Below are 15116 nucleotides of genomic sequence, written 5' to 3'. Positions count from 1 at the left end.
TATAAATGTCAGGATAGTTTTTTCCATTTCTGAGAAAAATGTCTTTGGAATTTTGATGGGGATTGCATTGAATTTGTATATCACTTTGGGTAGTATGGACATTTTCACTATGTTGATTCTTCCAATCCAAGAGCATGGGATATCTTTCCATCTTCTTGTATCCTCTCTAATTTCTCTCAGCAGTGGTTTGTAGTTCTCATTATAGAGATTTTTCACCTCCTTGGTTAACTCAATTCCTAAGTATTTTATTTTTTTGGTGGCTATTGTAAATGGGCAGGCTTTCTTGATTTCTCGTTCTGCATGTTCACTATTGGAGAAAAGAAATGCTACTGATTTTTGTGTGTTGATTTTGTATCCTGCTACTGTGCTGAAATCATTTATCAATTCCAGCAGTTTTTTTGTAGAGGTTTTAGGCTGTTCAATATATAGGATCATGTCATCTGCAAACAGGGACAGTTTGACTTCATCTTTTCCAATCTGGATGCCCTTTATTTCCTTCTCTTCTCTGATTGCTCTGGCTAGTACTTCCAACACTATGTTGAATAGGAGTGGTGAGAGTGGGCATCCTTGTCTAGTTCCTGTTCTTAAAGGAAAAGCTTTCAGCTTTTCCCCATTCAGGATGATATTGGCTGTGGGTTTGGCATATATGGCTTTAATTATGTTGAGATACTTTCCCTCTATACCTAACTTATAGAGGGTCTTTGTCATGAATGAGTGCTGAACTTTATCAAATGCTTTTTCAGCATCTATAGATATGATCATATGGTCCTTGTGTTTGAGTTTATTAATATGGTGTATCACATTTATTGATTTGCGTATGTTGAACCAACTTTGCATCCCTGGAATGAATCTCACTTGATCATGGTGAATAATTTTATGTATGTGTTGCTGTATTCTGTTTGCTAGTATTTTAGTGAGGATTTTTGCATCTATATTCATCAAGGATATCAACCTGTAGTTTTCTTTTTTGGTTATATCTTTACCTGGTTTTGGTATCAGGATGATGTTTGCTTCATAGAAAGAGTTCGGGAGATTTACGTCTGTTTCAATCTTTTGGAATAGTTTGTAAAGAATCAGTGTCAATTCTTCTTTGAATGTTTGGTATAATTCTGCTGTGAATCCATCTTGTCCTGGGCTTTTCTTTGTTGGGAGCCTTCTGATAACAGCTTCAATCTCCTTTATTGTTCTTGGTCTGTTCAAATTTTCTACGTCTTCATGGCTCAGTTTTGGTAGCCTGTGTGTGTCCAGAAATTTATCCATTTCCTCCAGATTTTCAAACTTGTTGGCGTATAGTTGTTTATAGTAGTCTCGAATGATTCCTTGTATTTCAGATGAATCAGTTGTAATATCACCTTTTTCATTTCTAATTTTTGTTATTTGAATCCTCTCTCTTCTTTTTTTTTTGTTAGCCATGCTAATGGTTTGTCAATTTTATTTATCTTTTCAAAAAACCAACTTTTTGATTCGTTGATCTTTTGTATTGTTCTTAGGGTTTCAATTTCATTAAGTTCTGCTCTGATCTTAATAATTTCTTTCTGTCTGCTAACTTTAGGTTTGGATTGTTCTTGTTTTTCTAGTTCTTTAAGGTGAAGTGTTAGGTTGTTCACTTGCCATCTTTCCATTCTTCTGAGGTGAGCATTTAATGCAATAAATTTCCCCCTTAGTACTGCTTTTGCAGTATCCCACAGGTTTTGGTATGATGTATCATTATTTTCATTAGTTTCAATAAATTTTTTGATTTCCTGCTTGATTTCTTCTTGGACCCATATGTCATTAAGTAGAATGCTGTTTAATTTCCATGTGTTTGTATAGTTTCCAGAATTTCGTTTGTTATTGATTTCTAGTTTTAATCCATTATGGTCTGAGAAAATACATGTGATAATTCCAATTTTTTTGAATTTGTTGAGACTTGATTTGTGACCTAATATGTGATCTATCCTGGAGAATGATCCATGTGCTGCTGAGAAGAATGAATATTCTGAGGTTGTTGGATGGAACGTTCTGTAGATATCTGCCAATTCCAATTGGTCTAGAGTATTGTTTAGATCTTGTGTTTCTCTGCTGATTCTTTGCCTAGATGATCTGTCCAATATTGACAGTGGGGTGTTCAGGTCCCCTGCTATTATGGTATTAGTGTCTATTTCCTTCTTTAGGTCTAATAGAGTTTGTTTTATAAATCTGGCTGCTCCAACATTGGGTGCGTATATATTTATGATTGTTATGTCTTCTTGATGGATCAGTCCTTTTATCATTAAGTAGTGTCCCTCATTGTCTCTTTCTATGGTTTTTAGTTTAAAGTCTACTTTGTCAGATATAAGAATAGCTACTCCAGCTCATTTTTCTTTTCTGTTTGCATGGTAAATCTTTTTCCATCCTTTCACTCTTAGTCTATGTGAGTCTTTATGGGTGAGGTGGGTCTCTTGAAGGCAGCATATAGTTGGGTCCTCCTTTTTAATCCAGTCAGCCAGTCTGTGTCTTTTGATTGGAGAATTTAAGCCTTTTACATTAAGAGTTGTCATTGAATAGTGTTGATATATTCCTAGCATTTTGTTGATTGTTGTTTGGTTGTCTTAGGTGTCTTTTGTTCCTAGCTTTCTGATATACTGTTTGTTTTCTGTGTTTGTTGGTTCCGTGGGTTGTAGATAGCATTTTTGTTTGTTTGTTTTCTCTTCATGAATGCCATTTTTATTATACTACTGGGTATTGATTTTTCTTGGGTTTTTATGGCAGTGGTAGTATTTTTCAGGAACCAAACCCAGTACTCCCTTGAGAATTTCTTGTAAGGGTGGTCGTGTGGTGGTGAACTCCCACAGTTTTTGTTTGTCTGAGAAATATACTATTTGCCCTTCCTTTCAGAAGGATAGCCTTGCAGGGTAGAGTATTCTTGGCTGACAATCTGTCTTTTAGTATTTTGAATACATCATCCCATTCCTTTCTGGCTTTTAGGGTTTGTTATGAAAAGTCTGATTGGGACTCCCTTATAGGTGATTTGACACTTCTCTCTTGCAGCTTTTAAGATTCTCTCTTTGTCTTTGAGTTTTGCCAATTTGAGTATAACATGTGTTGGAGAAGACCTCTTTGGTTTGAATACGTTTGGAGATCATTGAGCTTCCTGGATCTGAAGATCTGTGATTTTTCCTATACCTGGGAAGTTTTCTGCCACTATTTTGTTGAATATGTTTTCAATGCAATCTCCTTTTTCCTCCCCTTCTGGAATACCCATGACTTGGATATTTGAGCGCTTAAGGTTGTGTGATATCTCTCTCAGATTTTCTTCAATGCCTTTGATTCTTTTTTTTTTTTTTTTGTCTGCTTGTGTTATTTCAAACAGCCCATCTTCAAGTTCAGAGGTTCTCTCTTCAACTTCCACAAGCCTGTTGGTTAAAATCTCCGTTGTGTTTTTTATTTCACTGAATAACTTCTTCAGTTCGACAAGTTCTGCTACATTTTTTTTCAGGGCATTGATTTCCTTGTACATTTCCTCTTTCAGGTCCTGTATACTTTTCCTCTTTTCATCATGATGTCTAGCTGAGTTTTCTTGTATCTCATTCAGTTTCCTTAGAATTATCACTCGAAATTCCTTGTCAGTCATTTCAAGGGCTTCTTGTTCTGTAGGATCTAGAGCTTGAGATTTATTATCTTTTGGTGGTGTACTTTCTTGATTTTTCGTATTTCTGGTATCTTTTCTTTGATGCTTATTCATTGTGGCAGGGGGTTTCACAGTCCACAGGTTTGACACTATTGACTGACTAAGATGTTACTGTGGTTGCCAATTTGGTATGGCTACCTCAGTGACTCCCTGTTCCCTGCACTCTGGCCCGGGCTGCTGGGATGTGCCGAGGCACCGCAGAGCGTGTGGTCTCTGCAGAGCTGCCCCTTCCCCTGCAGGATGTCTCGCTGCTCTGTGTGCACTAGGCCGGGCTTGGGATGGAGCTGGGTGGCAGCGGTGAAGCCTACCTGTTGGATCAGGCAGTGGTGGCCCGCAGGGTGTGTGGTCTCTGCGGATCTTCTGCCTCTCCCGCTGGATGTCTCCCTGTCTCGGCTGCTCGTTGATTCGCTTCCAGCTCCAAGGACGGCAGGTGGGGGCGGGGGGTCAGAAGCCGTGGTCACCGTTGCAGCCCGGGGTGACACACGCAGGCTCAGGCCTCCATGTTTCCACGTCTGCAGCTGCGGCTGGGACGCGGGCAGTGGCGCACCGGCGGGTCACGCGCGCGCGGGTTGGGGGAAGATTCCCGGTTCTCAGCAGGGTAAAGACACCCTTTCGAAGCCGTTCCTTTATGCTGATTCTGCTACAGCTGCATCTCGCACGGGCCTCAGGCTGCTTCTACTCGAGGCGGAAAAGCGGCAGGCAGCTCTCCTCTTCTGCCATCTTGACCTGCCTGCATTGACACCATGATCCTATTTCCTATGTTCAGTGGTGTGCTGGTAAATATTTAACAACCAGCTCTGATATGGTAGGGGTTAGGGAAGCCCTAATTTGTAGCATTTGTTGGTTTCTAGGATGTAAATACTCAAGTTACCAATGTGACATCACTTAATGTGGTTGGGAAGAGATGCACAGTAGCACACCATTCTATAGTATTTCTCCCATCTAAATACAGGACATACAAATAAACAACTTCAAGAACATAGAAAATTGCACAATGTAGTAAAATAATGAAGAAGCGATGCATTGTGAGGATTTTTTACCTATATACTTATAAATAATTCATTTAATTGTATGTTTGTATAATTTAATTTTTAATTATGATTGTCTAACAATCAGTACTTGAAATTCCTGAAATTTTAATAGTCTGCTCTCTGGGCTAATGTGAGCTGGCCCCAGTTCTTCACCTGTATCCCAGTCCTTACATCTCATGTCTTCTTTCTGGATTCAATTTTCTTCATACTGAATTATATCCATTACTATACTGTCAACAAGAGTTTGTGTGAGGTAAAGACTAACAAGAGTTTGTCTTTACTTGTCTGAAAATGTCTGAAAGTTTAGTTCCCACCTATTAATTTAACTGTGTATAAAATTCTAGTTTGAAATTTATTTTCTTTCCACACTTTGGTGATATTATCCTACTGTCTTCTGATTTTCATTGTTGCTGATGAGAAAGCTGCTGTCATTGTAGTTAATATACCTTTTGGTAATTTGTCTCTAGTTACTGAGGACTTTTATTCTTTTCTCTCTGCCTTGTGGTTTTGCAGTTTTGTCAGGGTGTGACTAGTTATGTAACTGTTTATTCACTGTCTTGGTACGTTTCTTCAATTTTGGGAAATTATCAGTCATTTGTGATGGTTAATTTTATGTGTCAACTTGACTGGGCCATGGGGTGCCCATATCAAATATGTTGACATTTGGTGAAACATTATTCTGGTTGTGTCTGTGAAGGTGTTTTTGGATGAGATTAACATTTGAATCAGACTGAGTAAGGCAGGTTACCCTCCTTAATGTGGGTGGGCCTGATCCCATCAGTTAAAGGCATGATGGAACAAAAATGCTGACTCCCTGCAAGTAAGAAGAAACTCCTTCTGCCTGGTTTCTTGAGCTGGGACATCAGTCTTTTCCTGCCTTCACACTCAAACTGAAACATCAGCTGTTCATGGGTCTCAAGACTGCTGGCTTTTTAACTGGGACTTAGAACACCAGCTCTTCTAGTTCTCAGGCCTTTGACTCAGACTGGAACAACACCATTGGCTTAACACCTAGGTCTCAGCCTCCATAATCATGTAAGCCAATTCCTTATAACAAATCTCCACCCCACAACCCGACACATATCCTGATGGTTCTGTTTTCTGGAGAATGCTGAGTAATATAACCATAAGTCTTAATGATATTCTGCCATTCCCTCTATTAAATCTTTCTGGAACTCCTATCAGACATATGCTTGACTTAGTCGTTTTAATCCTTCATATATTTTAAACTCTTATTCAGGTTTTCTATCTATTTACTCCATTTTGGGTGATTTCCTCAAATATATCTTCTAATTCCCTGTTCAGGTAGACTTAATATATGTAGTTGAATTCACCCTTTTTATCCTTTGAGTTTTTAATTTCAGGGACTATATTTTTTTTCTGGGAGTTCTACACTGTTCTTTTAAAAATTTCCCAAGTCTTTTTCCACCATACTGTTTTGTTCCTTTATTATGCCTTCTATTCCTTCTCTTATATCTCTAATTTAATTATCCTTATTTCACAGTCTTTCAAATGGTTCTGTTTTTAGTCTTTTTCTCTCTATTTTGTTTGTTGACTCTCCATTTTGGTCATTTCTTTCCTCATGTGGTTTGTTACTTTTTGTTGGCATCTTCATTAGAACTGTTTTTTCTAGAGGATTTGTTAAGCATCCCTACAGAGCTATTTTCAATTTGCTTCAGCTTAAACCTAAGAATTTTAATGGGTCTTGCTTCAGCCTGATCTATGAATTTTAATGGTCCAGAACAAATTTTATATTAATTTATCTCAATAGGATCCTGCACATACAAGGTAGAGTAAATCCAAATCCCCCTTCTGCATGTGGCAGAGACTGGAGTTTATGTTTCTTGCGAGTACCATTTATTTCCCTACCAAAGTCTTCTTCAGACATCAAGCTTCCTTGCAGCTTCTCTAACCTGTGGTACAGTTTTTCCAGTCTCCTTCTCAGGACAGAAGCAGAGCTTCCAATCTCAGGGCTTCATCCCATTTCCAACTTTCTCACCTGGCAGGGACCAGAGGACCATCTCCTCATCTTTGTGTGCAGTGGAACCCTAACCCACAGCTTCCAGGATCTACATTTGAGTCTGAAATCCCCGTGTGTTGCTGAGGCACATCACCTGTACCCTGTTCTGTTTTTAAGTTCCTGTTTTATTTCTAACATCTTGAGATTTTGCTTTATATTTTTCAAATTTGTCAATAAAAATATAATATTTATGTTATAGTTTACCCAGCATCTTCATGTGTCTGTAGGAGGGGGTGGGATGGGAGACCCATCTTCATTAGTACAGTTTGTCATGTTTCTGGAAGTTGCCAGATAAGAAATAATTCCATCAAGTAGACATTTATTATCTCATGTATTAGTCAGGGTTCTCAAGAGAAACAGAAGCAATAGGATATATGTATATATAGAGAGAGATATAAAGAGATTTATTATGAGGGATTGGCTCACATAATTATGGAAGCTGAGAAGTCCCGTGATCTGCCATGTAGAAGCTGGAGGCCAGGAAAGCTGATGGTGTAGTTCCAGTCCAAGCCCAAAAGCCCAAGCACCAGGAGCACTGATGTACGAGAGCAGGAGAAGATAGATGTCCCAGCTCAAGAAAAAAGAACAAATTTGCCTTTCCTCCACTGTATCAATCTACTCAGGCCCTCAATGAATTGGATGAAGCCCAACCACATTGGTGAGGATGATCTTCTTTACTCAATCTACCAATTCAAATGCTAATCCTTTCTGAAAACATTTTTAGAAATACTCCCAGAAATAATGTTTTACAAGCAATCTGGGCATGCTGTGGCCCAGTTAAGTGAACACATAAAATTAGCCATCACATCTCCATTTTATAGATGAGAAAACTGAAGCTCAGAAAGGTTGTCTAGTGCTGGCCAGCCACACACACACACACACACACACACACACACACACACACACACACACACACACACACACACACACACACACAAGAATGAAAGAAAAAGAAGAAAGGTTGTCTAAATTACCCAAACCATAAAACTTTAAGTGGGGATATAGTTTTTGTGTTTAGACTGTTTGTCTATACAACATCATGCAAGACATCCGGGCATCTTAAAGGTATCTTGGTACCTCTGGCTTTCCTCTGTTGTTAGCCTTTAGGGACAATTTTTGCTGGCATTTTGCTGAAGCAAATATTCCTTCTGTTTCCTTGATAATGCTGTTTGGGATAAAAGGGGAAAGTACAGAAAGCAAGCAGGGGAAGCCAAGCTCACCTGAGTCTGAGAGCCCCTAGTAGGAACCCCTGGTAGGATGGGAAGACATGGAGGCCCACAGGCATTTCCTCCACCATCCAGAAGAATCCCAAAGCTTGCTTGTGAGGTGGACAACAATGGGGGCATCCCAAGGGTCCTGCACATTGTCTTTAGCCTGCCTCTGATAGAAGAAGGAGGCCCAGGCCATGACAGGACTTACCTTTAAGTTCTGCTGGGTTTGGGAGATGTGTATTGGTTAAGGCAATTGTCAGAATCCTGCCGACGTAGCCAATTGTATTGCTAGGGCTAGGGCTCACAGACCCTTCAAATCCGTTGTACAGACTCGGTTACAGACTTCTCATATGCTGGGTCACCAGACCCCTTATATGCCTGACTAGGTCACCAGACCCCTTATATGCCTGGGTCACCACACATGTCTGGCTGGATCATCAGACCCCTCATACGCAGTTCCACAAGCTAGGTAGTTGGGAAAGATCCCAGAAGCCACTGGCAGATGACACAAGCTCAGTCCTCAGCTTCCTCAGCAGTAGCAGCAGCTTACAGCAGCCTCCAGCAGCAGTGGCGGTGGCCTCCCAGAGATCCTGGGAGCCCTGGCAGCAACAGCCTGCAGCAACAGCCTCCAGCAGCAGTAGTGGCCTCCCCATGCCCCCATCCTGGGGACAGGGAGCACTGTGGATCAGAGCCATTCGTCCTTAATTCTCAAGTCTGATAACCCAAGACACCTGGTTGCAAGTCAGACAACCCAGGAACACCTATGTGCACATGTGCAATTACGTTAGACAATAACCAAGGAATACCTGGGCATACATACATATTTACATATTTACATCAAATGCTCAGCAAGATTCCAAACATCCAAGGGAGTCCTGACCATTTTTCTGTATCTTCCCTATAGGATGTCATACTCTAATGCCTTTCATTTCCCTCTTTGGTATCATCTCTTGCTCTGTGCATCTAGAGCAGAAACTGGTCCTGAGTTTCTGGTCCTGGGTGCCCTACAGAGGTGAGGTGGCCCAATGGGAATAACTGAGGTCTAACTGAGGAAAAAGAAGGCACTTCAAGTATTTTCAGCAGAGGGACTTTGATGAGGTAGATTGGTTACACAGGTGATGGGATAGGGGAAAGAGAGGCATCCCAGACCTTAAGAGCAGGAAACCACTGCCACCCATAAGCCAAAGGGCAGAGGGATGAAGGCAGCATCACCTAGGCCCATGAGCTAGGTCACTGATCAGATGCATGAACTCTAACAGGCCTGAGAGTGGAAGCAGGAGCCACAGAGGACATGTAGTTGGAGACACAACCCAAAGCAGATAGGGAGAAGAAGAAACACCTGGCCTCTTCCTCCCCCATCCACCCACCCCCAGTCTCCCTCTAGTAACTCCCTTTGGCCAAACTCAGCCGGAAGTTAGATGTCTTAGAGCCTGGATTTTCAGTCTGAATTAATCAACCTCCCTGTGTTACAGAGCAGAGCACAGTGCAGAAGGCTGAGGGATGGGTCTGAGAAAAACAGTCCCAGGACTGGCACAGAAGTAAAGCAAGAAGGAAGAAAGGGAGGGAAAAAAGAAGGAGATAAGGCTATGTACAACATGTAAGAACTCTAAACTACTTCTTAAACATCCCTTTGCAATTAAAAGGTTTGATTAAAAAATTGCCTTCCTTGCAAAGTTGTGAGGATCAAATGATAAAACAGATGTGAAAATCTTTTGAAAATTGTCAAGTGCTGCATAAATATGAGGGGTGACCACCATTAATATCATTGGTTCTCTGGATGGAAGAGTTGCATTTGAATGTGAGTGTAAACAGCTACACTTTATTGAGCATCTATTATATGTGGACACTTTTTATGCATGTGTGTTGGAATATTTTTAGCTGTAAGTAGTGATAAATAACAGTGACATAAATAGATAGGTAGTAACTTTCTGGCATAACAAGAATTCTAGAGGTGCTCCTTTGACCTTTTCATCTGGGTTACGAGATAGCTGTGAGAGCCAGCCATCTACAAGTTCAAGGCGGGAAGGGGTGGGGGTGGGCAGGCAGTTCGGACTCAGCAGTCCTCTTTCATCAGGAAAGCAAACACTCTCCCAATAACTCCCAGCAGAGTTCTACCTAAATCTCATCAGCTGGAACTGGGCCACACAATCACCCTAGCTACAAGGGACCTGGGGTAAGAGGTGGCAAGAGATAAATGGCTTCTGGGTGGCCAACAAACAGGGTCTGCCACATGCATGGAAAGCGTACTTGGCACAGTGTTGGTACTCAATAAGCATTAGCTATTTTGCAGGCCTGTGTGTGTTCATGTGTCTGTGTGTGCTTATATACACTCTCCATTTCTCCTAACAATCCTGTGAAGTAGCATCCTCCTTTATAAATGAGGCCTCACACAGCTGCTGAAAGGCAGAGACAGGTGTCAGACTCATTCCTCTTGACTGCAGTCCAAGGGCTCTTTCCATTGCCATGCCACATCCCACCCTCCCCCTAACTGCCCCTCTAAGGTACTAGTCTTGGAGTCAGCAGGGCCGAGTAGCTTGATGAAAAAAGAAGAGGCAAAGAGATCAGCTTTGAAATAATCGACACTTGTCCCTAGGGCTACACATGGAGTAGAGATGAAGTCACAAGAAAAGCTTCCATAACTACACTCGCCAGACTCGTTCCTCCACCTGAGCATAGCTCCACCTGAGCGTAGCCACTTTGGAATGGCCACACTGGGAGGCTCAGCCCTTGTTCTGATGATGCCACTGCTACCCAGAACTCATGTGGGACTCTCCTTTACAAGTCACGAAAAGACCTCAATCTCATTACTGTAAAATTACACCTCATTTCAGACTTCCAAACCCAGCTGCAGCTCCTCATCTCATTTGTCATGAGTTCCAAGTGGCTTTTGACTGTTGCCAAAAATCAAAAATCTTTCCCCAAAGATAGAAATGTATTGCAATTTAGATGTAAAAGAATGTGTTGTCTGCTTTTCAGGCGATTTTCAAATAAAACTTATAGAAATGTTTAAAGCAGCAGAAACACTGTTCAAATAAATATATCCTCCCAGGTTGATGTCTTGGAAGAAGACAACTCTAAATTTGTTTGTATAATTTCTGCTGTGTTTAAGAAAAATTACTCATTGTGAAAAGAGCCTGGACTTGGTAAAGATACAAGTGGGATAATACTTAATGTCGGCCAGGGTACTGTGAGATGGGCACACTCTTGCACTGGTGAAATTGTAAATTGGTATTGCTTTCTCAGAGTAATTTGGCAGTGAGCATCAAGAAGCTTTAAAGAGTTTAAGCCAATGGACCTAGGAATTCCATTTCTAGGAATCATTTTTAGGGAAATAGTCAGATGTCGACAAAGATTTATGTACACAGCTATTCATCACATCATTATTTGTAAAATAGTAAAAAGAAGGAAATAGCCCAAATGTCCCCAAATGAGGACATTTTTAGGTAAATTATGATATACTTATTAAATGAAATAATGCAACCATTTATAATGATGTTTTTAAAGAATTGTCAATGATGTTTGAAGATGCTCACAATAGAATAGGTGATCAAATCAGACTGTAAAACCACATTTATGGTATATTTCCATTTTTACTTTCTACATGCTAAAAAAAACCTCAAGATATACCCAAAATATTCACAATGGTTTTATTTGGGTGATGAAATTATAGGTGATTTAAAATTTTCTTCATTACACTTATATACATAAAATTGTGATCATTGTAACTGTAAATATCACTTTTATAATTATAAGAATATGTATTATGAACATTAAAATGTTCATACTTTCTACTTTTTAAGAAAGTAAAAATGACTTTTTAGGAAAGTACTTTTTAAGAAAGCAAAAAGCATGTTTTACTGGGAGAGAAGAGATCTGCCTCCCAGGAACGTGTGGTTAATGGAGGCTATGAGACACGTACACAAATAAATTTATTACAGGGCAATAAGGGCTATAGTGGAAGTTTTACAAAGTGCAGAGGGAAGGATTAGCTCTGCTTGGGAGAACTGAAGGTTGGTGAAAACAGGTAACATTTGTGCTGGGTCTTGAAGGAGGAATAGAAGTTCTCTAGGGCTTTGTAAAATGTTAAGCACTGTGTAAGTGTAAGTTAGTCTTTGGCCTTCAGTATTACTGTCAAGGCTTGCCTCATATAAAGCTCTCTTTCTTGTCTCTCTCCCATGCTCCCTGAAGCCCAGGATCCCTGGGACAGGAAGCAGTGGCAGTTAAACAGTCACACATCAGTGCTCCAGCAAGTGAACTGAGGTGCAACCAACTAAGGAACAGATCCAGGACCAAAGGACATAAAATTATCCGGGAGCAGGGCCAGAAAGGTGCTAGTGGGCAAACAGTTCCTGCTTATTTGCCACCCTGTGGAAAGGCTGGCTTTGCTTGGGGCCTCCACCCTGAGTTATGGGGCCATCTCCTCCTGAGGGATGGTAAAAACTGAGAGTGAGCATCACACATCACTCTGTGATTTACATTGGCAGGAAATGGTGTGTCAGATGTCCTTACAGCCTCCAGACAGGGTGGAGTAGAAAGGAGGGCTGTGAGTGAGGGGATCAGGAAGGTGGCAAGAGATGATTTGTTTGGGAGAAATTCTTAGAAGGATTTAAAAGTTATCTGATTTAATTCTCTTCCCAATATCCCCATCACATTGTCATCCTTCTCTGAGCCTTTGGGTGCAGCTCAGAGGCCGTGCCACCTCTTCTCTTACCTCCTACCTCAATCCCTCTGGCCTATGCTCCAGGCATTCTTTATTGTTTATGAAAGAAAAACAATTCAGTGCCCACTGTGTGCCAGGCACTGCGCTTATAATAGTTCCTCAATTGCAGTATGCCCTCTTGTGCCTCCTGTTGTTTATTTATTTATTTCTACAATATGCCAGGCAATGTTCTGGATGTTGTAACAGAGTGGAGGAATAGTCAGCCAGGGTCTCAGGTCCTCATGGACCTGTCATTTTAGTGGGGAAGACATATAATAAACAAAGGAAAAAATAAGAAAATATCAGGTTTTAAATGTCAAGAAGAAGCCCCTTTGGGAAAATCCAGGGGAAGAACTTTCTATGCAAAGAGAACAGCTGATTCCAAGATCCTGGGGGTAACCTTTGCTTGCTCTAGAACAAAAAGAAGGAAACCATGTCATTGTGTGTGGATACTCTTTCCTCATTATCTGCAAATGAAAATCTTCTCATGTTTCAGGATTTAGCTCAAGCATCGCCTCTTCAGGCAAATCTATCTTGATTTCCCCAGGTAGAAGTGACCACTGTCTCCTCTCTTCCCCATGTGCCCTGAGTAGACTTCTGTCAGCACACCTGTAATGCTTTTTCTTTCTTACCATGTCAAATCACTGCTACTCCTTAGTGGACCTCAGTCTCATCCAAGGGCAGGACTGAGTTTCCTATCTGAATCCTGAATGCCCAGCACAGAGCCAGGCACAGAGTCTGTGAACACTAATCACTTGTTCTGGGAATATATGAACTCTCACATAGCACTCTATCAGAATCTTGATGGTGATGCTTACTCAGAAGTGGTAACCATTTATCGATCAGTTCCAGGCCCTGTACTGGATACTTTCCACCCTGCTAATTCTTAAAAGCCACACAACCTCCATGTGCAGTATTATTATTCTACTCAGTAGCTTAAGACTCAAAGAATCAAAGTGACTATCCAAGGCAGCTCAGTAATAAGACTCAGAGCTGAGATTTGAACCCAAGTCCTCTTAATGCCAAATCCCAGTGCTTCATCATCTAGGTGATTCCACCGTCATGCATTATTAGTTCATCCATGGACCTGTCCTCTCTTTCTCCTACATGACCATCCCCCTGCAGGAAGAGTCTGTTCTTGACTCTATTCTGTATTCCTTATGATACCATAATAGTGGTACCATAATAGCTTTGTATTTAGTACACCCTCATCACATGTGTCTTAAATCTCCAAGAGGTAGAAAAGAAAGAATGATTGTGTGAATGGGTGCTTCACCCAAAGTGAATCAGCCTCTGATATCAGCTCATAGGATGGTGATACGCTGGAGGGAGAGAAGTTTCTGAGGGGAAGAGTCTTCCCAGATACCTGTAGGTGTCTTCTCCAGGGTTGCTGGGGAAAGCTGAGGATGCTGTCTCAGTGCTAAAGGACTCGTTTCTTAGAAATCACACCTTTTGCTCAGCTGCAGCAGGCAGGCGGGGCAGAGGGGAACATGCCTGGCTTCCAGTGAGTTGAGAAAATGAGGTTAAGTTTCGATTCAGATAGTTATTTGTGTTTTCTGGGTCTGCATGGTCGATAAACTTTCAATGAGCAGTGATTCTGTTCCTCATCTTTCATTGCTTTATGGGACTTCAGGGAAAGAAAGCATAACATCCTGCTTTCCCATAAGTTCTCTGGCCGCTACCCTGGCACCAGTTAAAGACATGTCTATGTATGCAATTAATCAAAACCAATTTGGAAGCACTCTGGCGCTGCTCCTCTGATGTACTGCCTGCTCTACATACAGTAGTTCCTCAGCACAGCAATGGAGCCAGGTACACAGGAGCTTTTGATGAACTGGCTGTGCCGGCCCCAAGTGTTAACTATGTCATCCAACATGACTAATGAGGCTCTGGACTTGATCTGCATGAGAAGAGAAGCCCTGCTGTCTGGAGGGGGCTCAGTTTTCCACAGCCAGCCTGGCGACGTGCAGGATACGCACTCCATCATGTCAGCTGAAGTCCTGGAGGCCTCTAGTGTTGGAGCTGGGAGTCATCCAGGGGAAGAGTGATAGAAACTGTGGGCCAGGCTCTGTGCTGGCCACTGGTATGAATGTGACCCAATTTCAACTTCTAGCTCAGCCTCCTCCATTTACAGACAGGAAAACCAAGACCCAGCAAAAGTGTGCGGCTTGCCCAAGGCCCGAGATTTGGAGAGAGAAATAAAGGAGTAGGCATGGTCTCTGCCCTTGAAGAGCTAAACCCCTAGATGAGCAGGTAAATATGTCTGAGGGTAACAACTGGGGCCTAATGCAAATCCACCTCATCAGGGTTGAACCATGGGTTTCCTTCCTTCCTTCTGCAACCTTATCAAGGGGAAGGGTTTCCTGTGCCCTTGTCACTTCAGCAATCACAAGTATATTGGAGTCAACAGATCTGGGTTGGAGTCCCAGCCACACTTTGAGTTGATGTAATGTAGAGCAAATCACTTCATTTTTCTGAGCCTTGGTTTCCTCAGCTGTAAAAATGG

General features: G+C 41.5%; 1 protein-coding gene across 1 annotated transcript in view; it reads left to right on the top strand.

The window, feature by feature from the left end:
* Nucleotides 1-14371, top strand: part of GVQW3 (GVQW motif containing 3) — a 35165-nt gene extending 20794 nt beyond the window's left edge. The window contains exon 2 of the mRNA XM_063094046.1: nucleotides 14150-14371. Coding sequence (XP_062950116.1) covers nucleotides 14150-14371 — 222 coding nt within the window. The remainder of the gene's footprint in view (nucleotides 1-14149) is intronic.
* The last annotated feature ends 745 nt before the right edge of the window (nucleotides 14372-15116 follow it).

Source organism: Cynocephalus volans, chromosome 4, assembly GCF_027409185.1.
Source record: "Cynocephalus volans isolate mCynVol1 chromosome 4, mCynVol1.pri, whole genome shotgun sequence".
Taxonomy (NCBI): domain Eukaryota; kingdom Metazoa; phylum Chordata; class Mammalia; order Dermoptera; family Cynocephalidae; genus Cynocephalus; species Cynocephalus volans.
The sequence above is the reverse complement of the archived record's forward strand: the minus strand, read 5'-3'. Positions and strand labels throughout refer to the sequence as shown.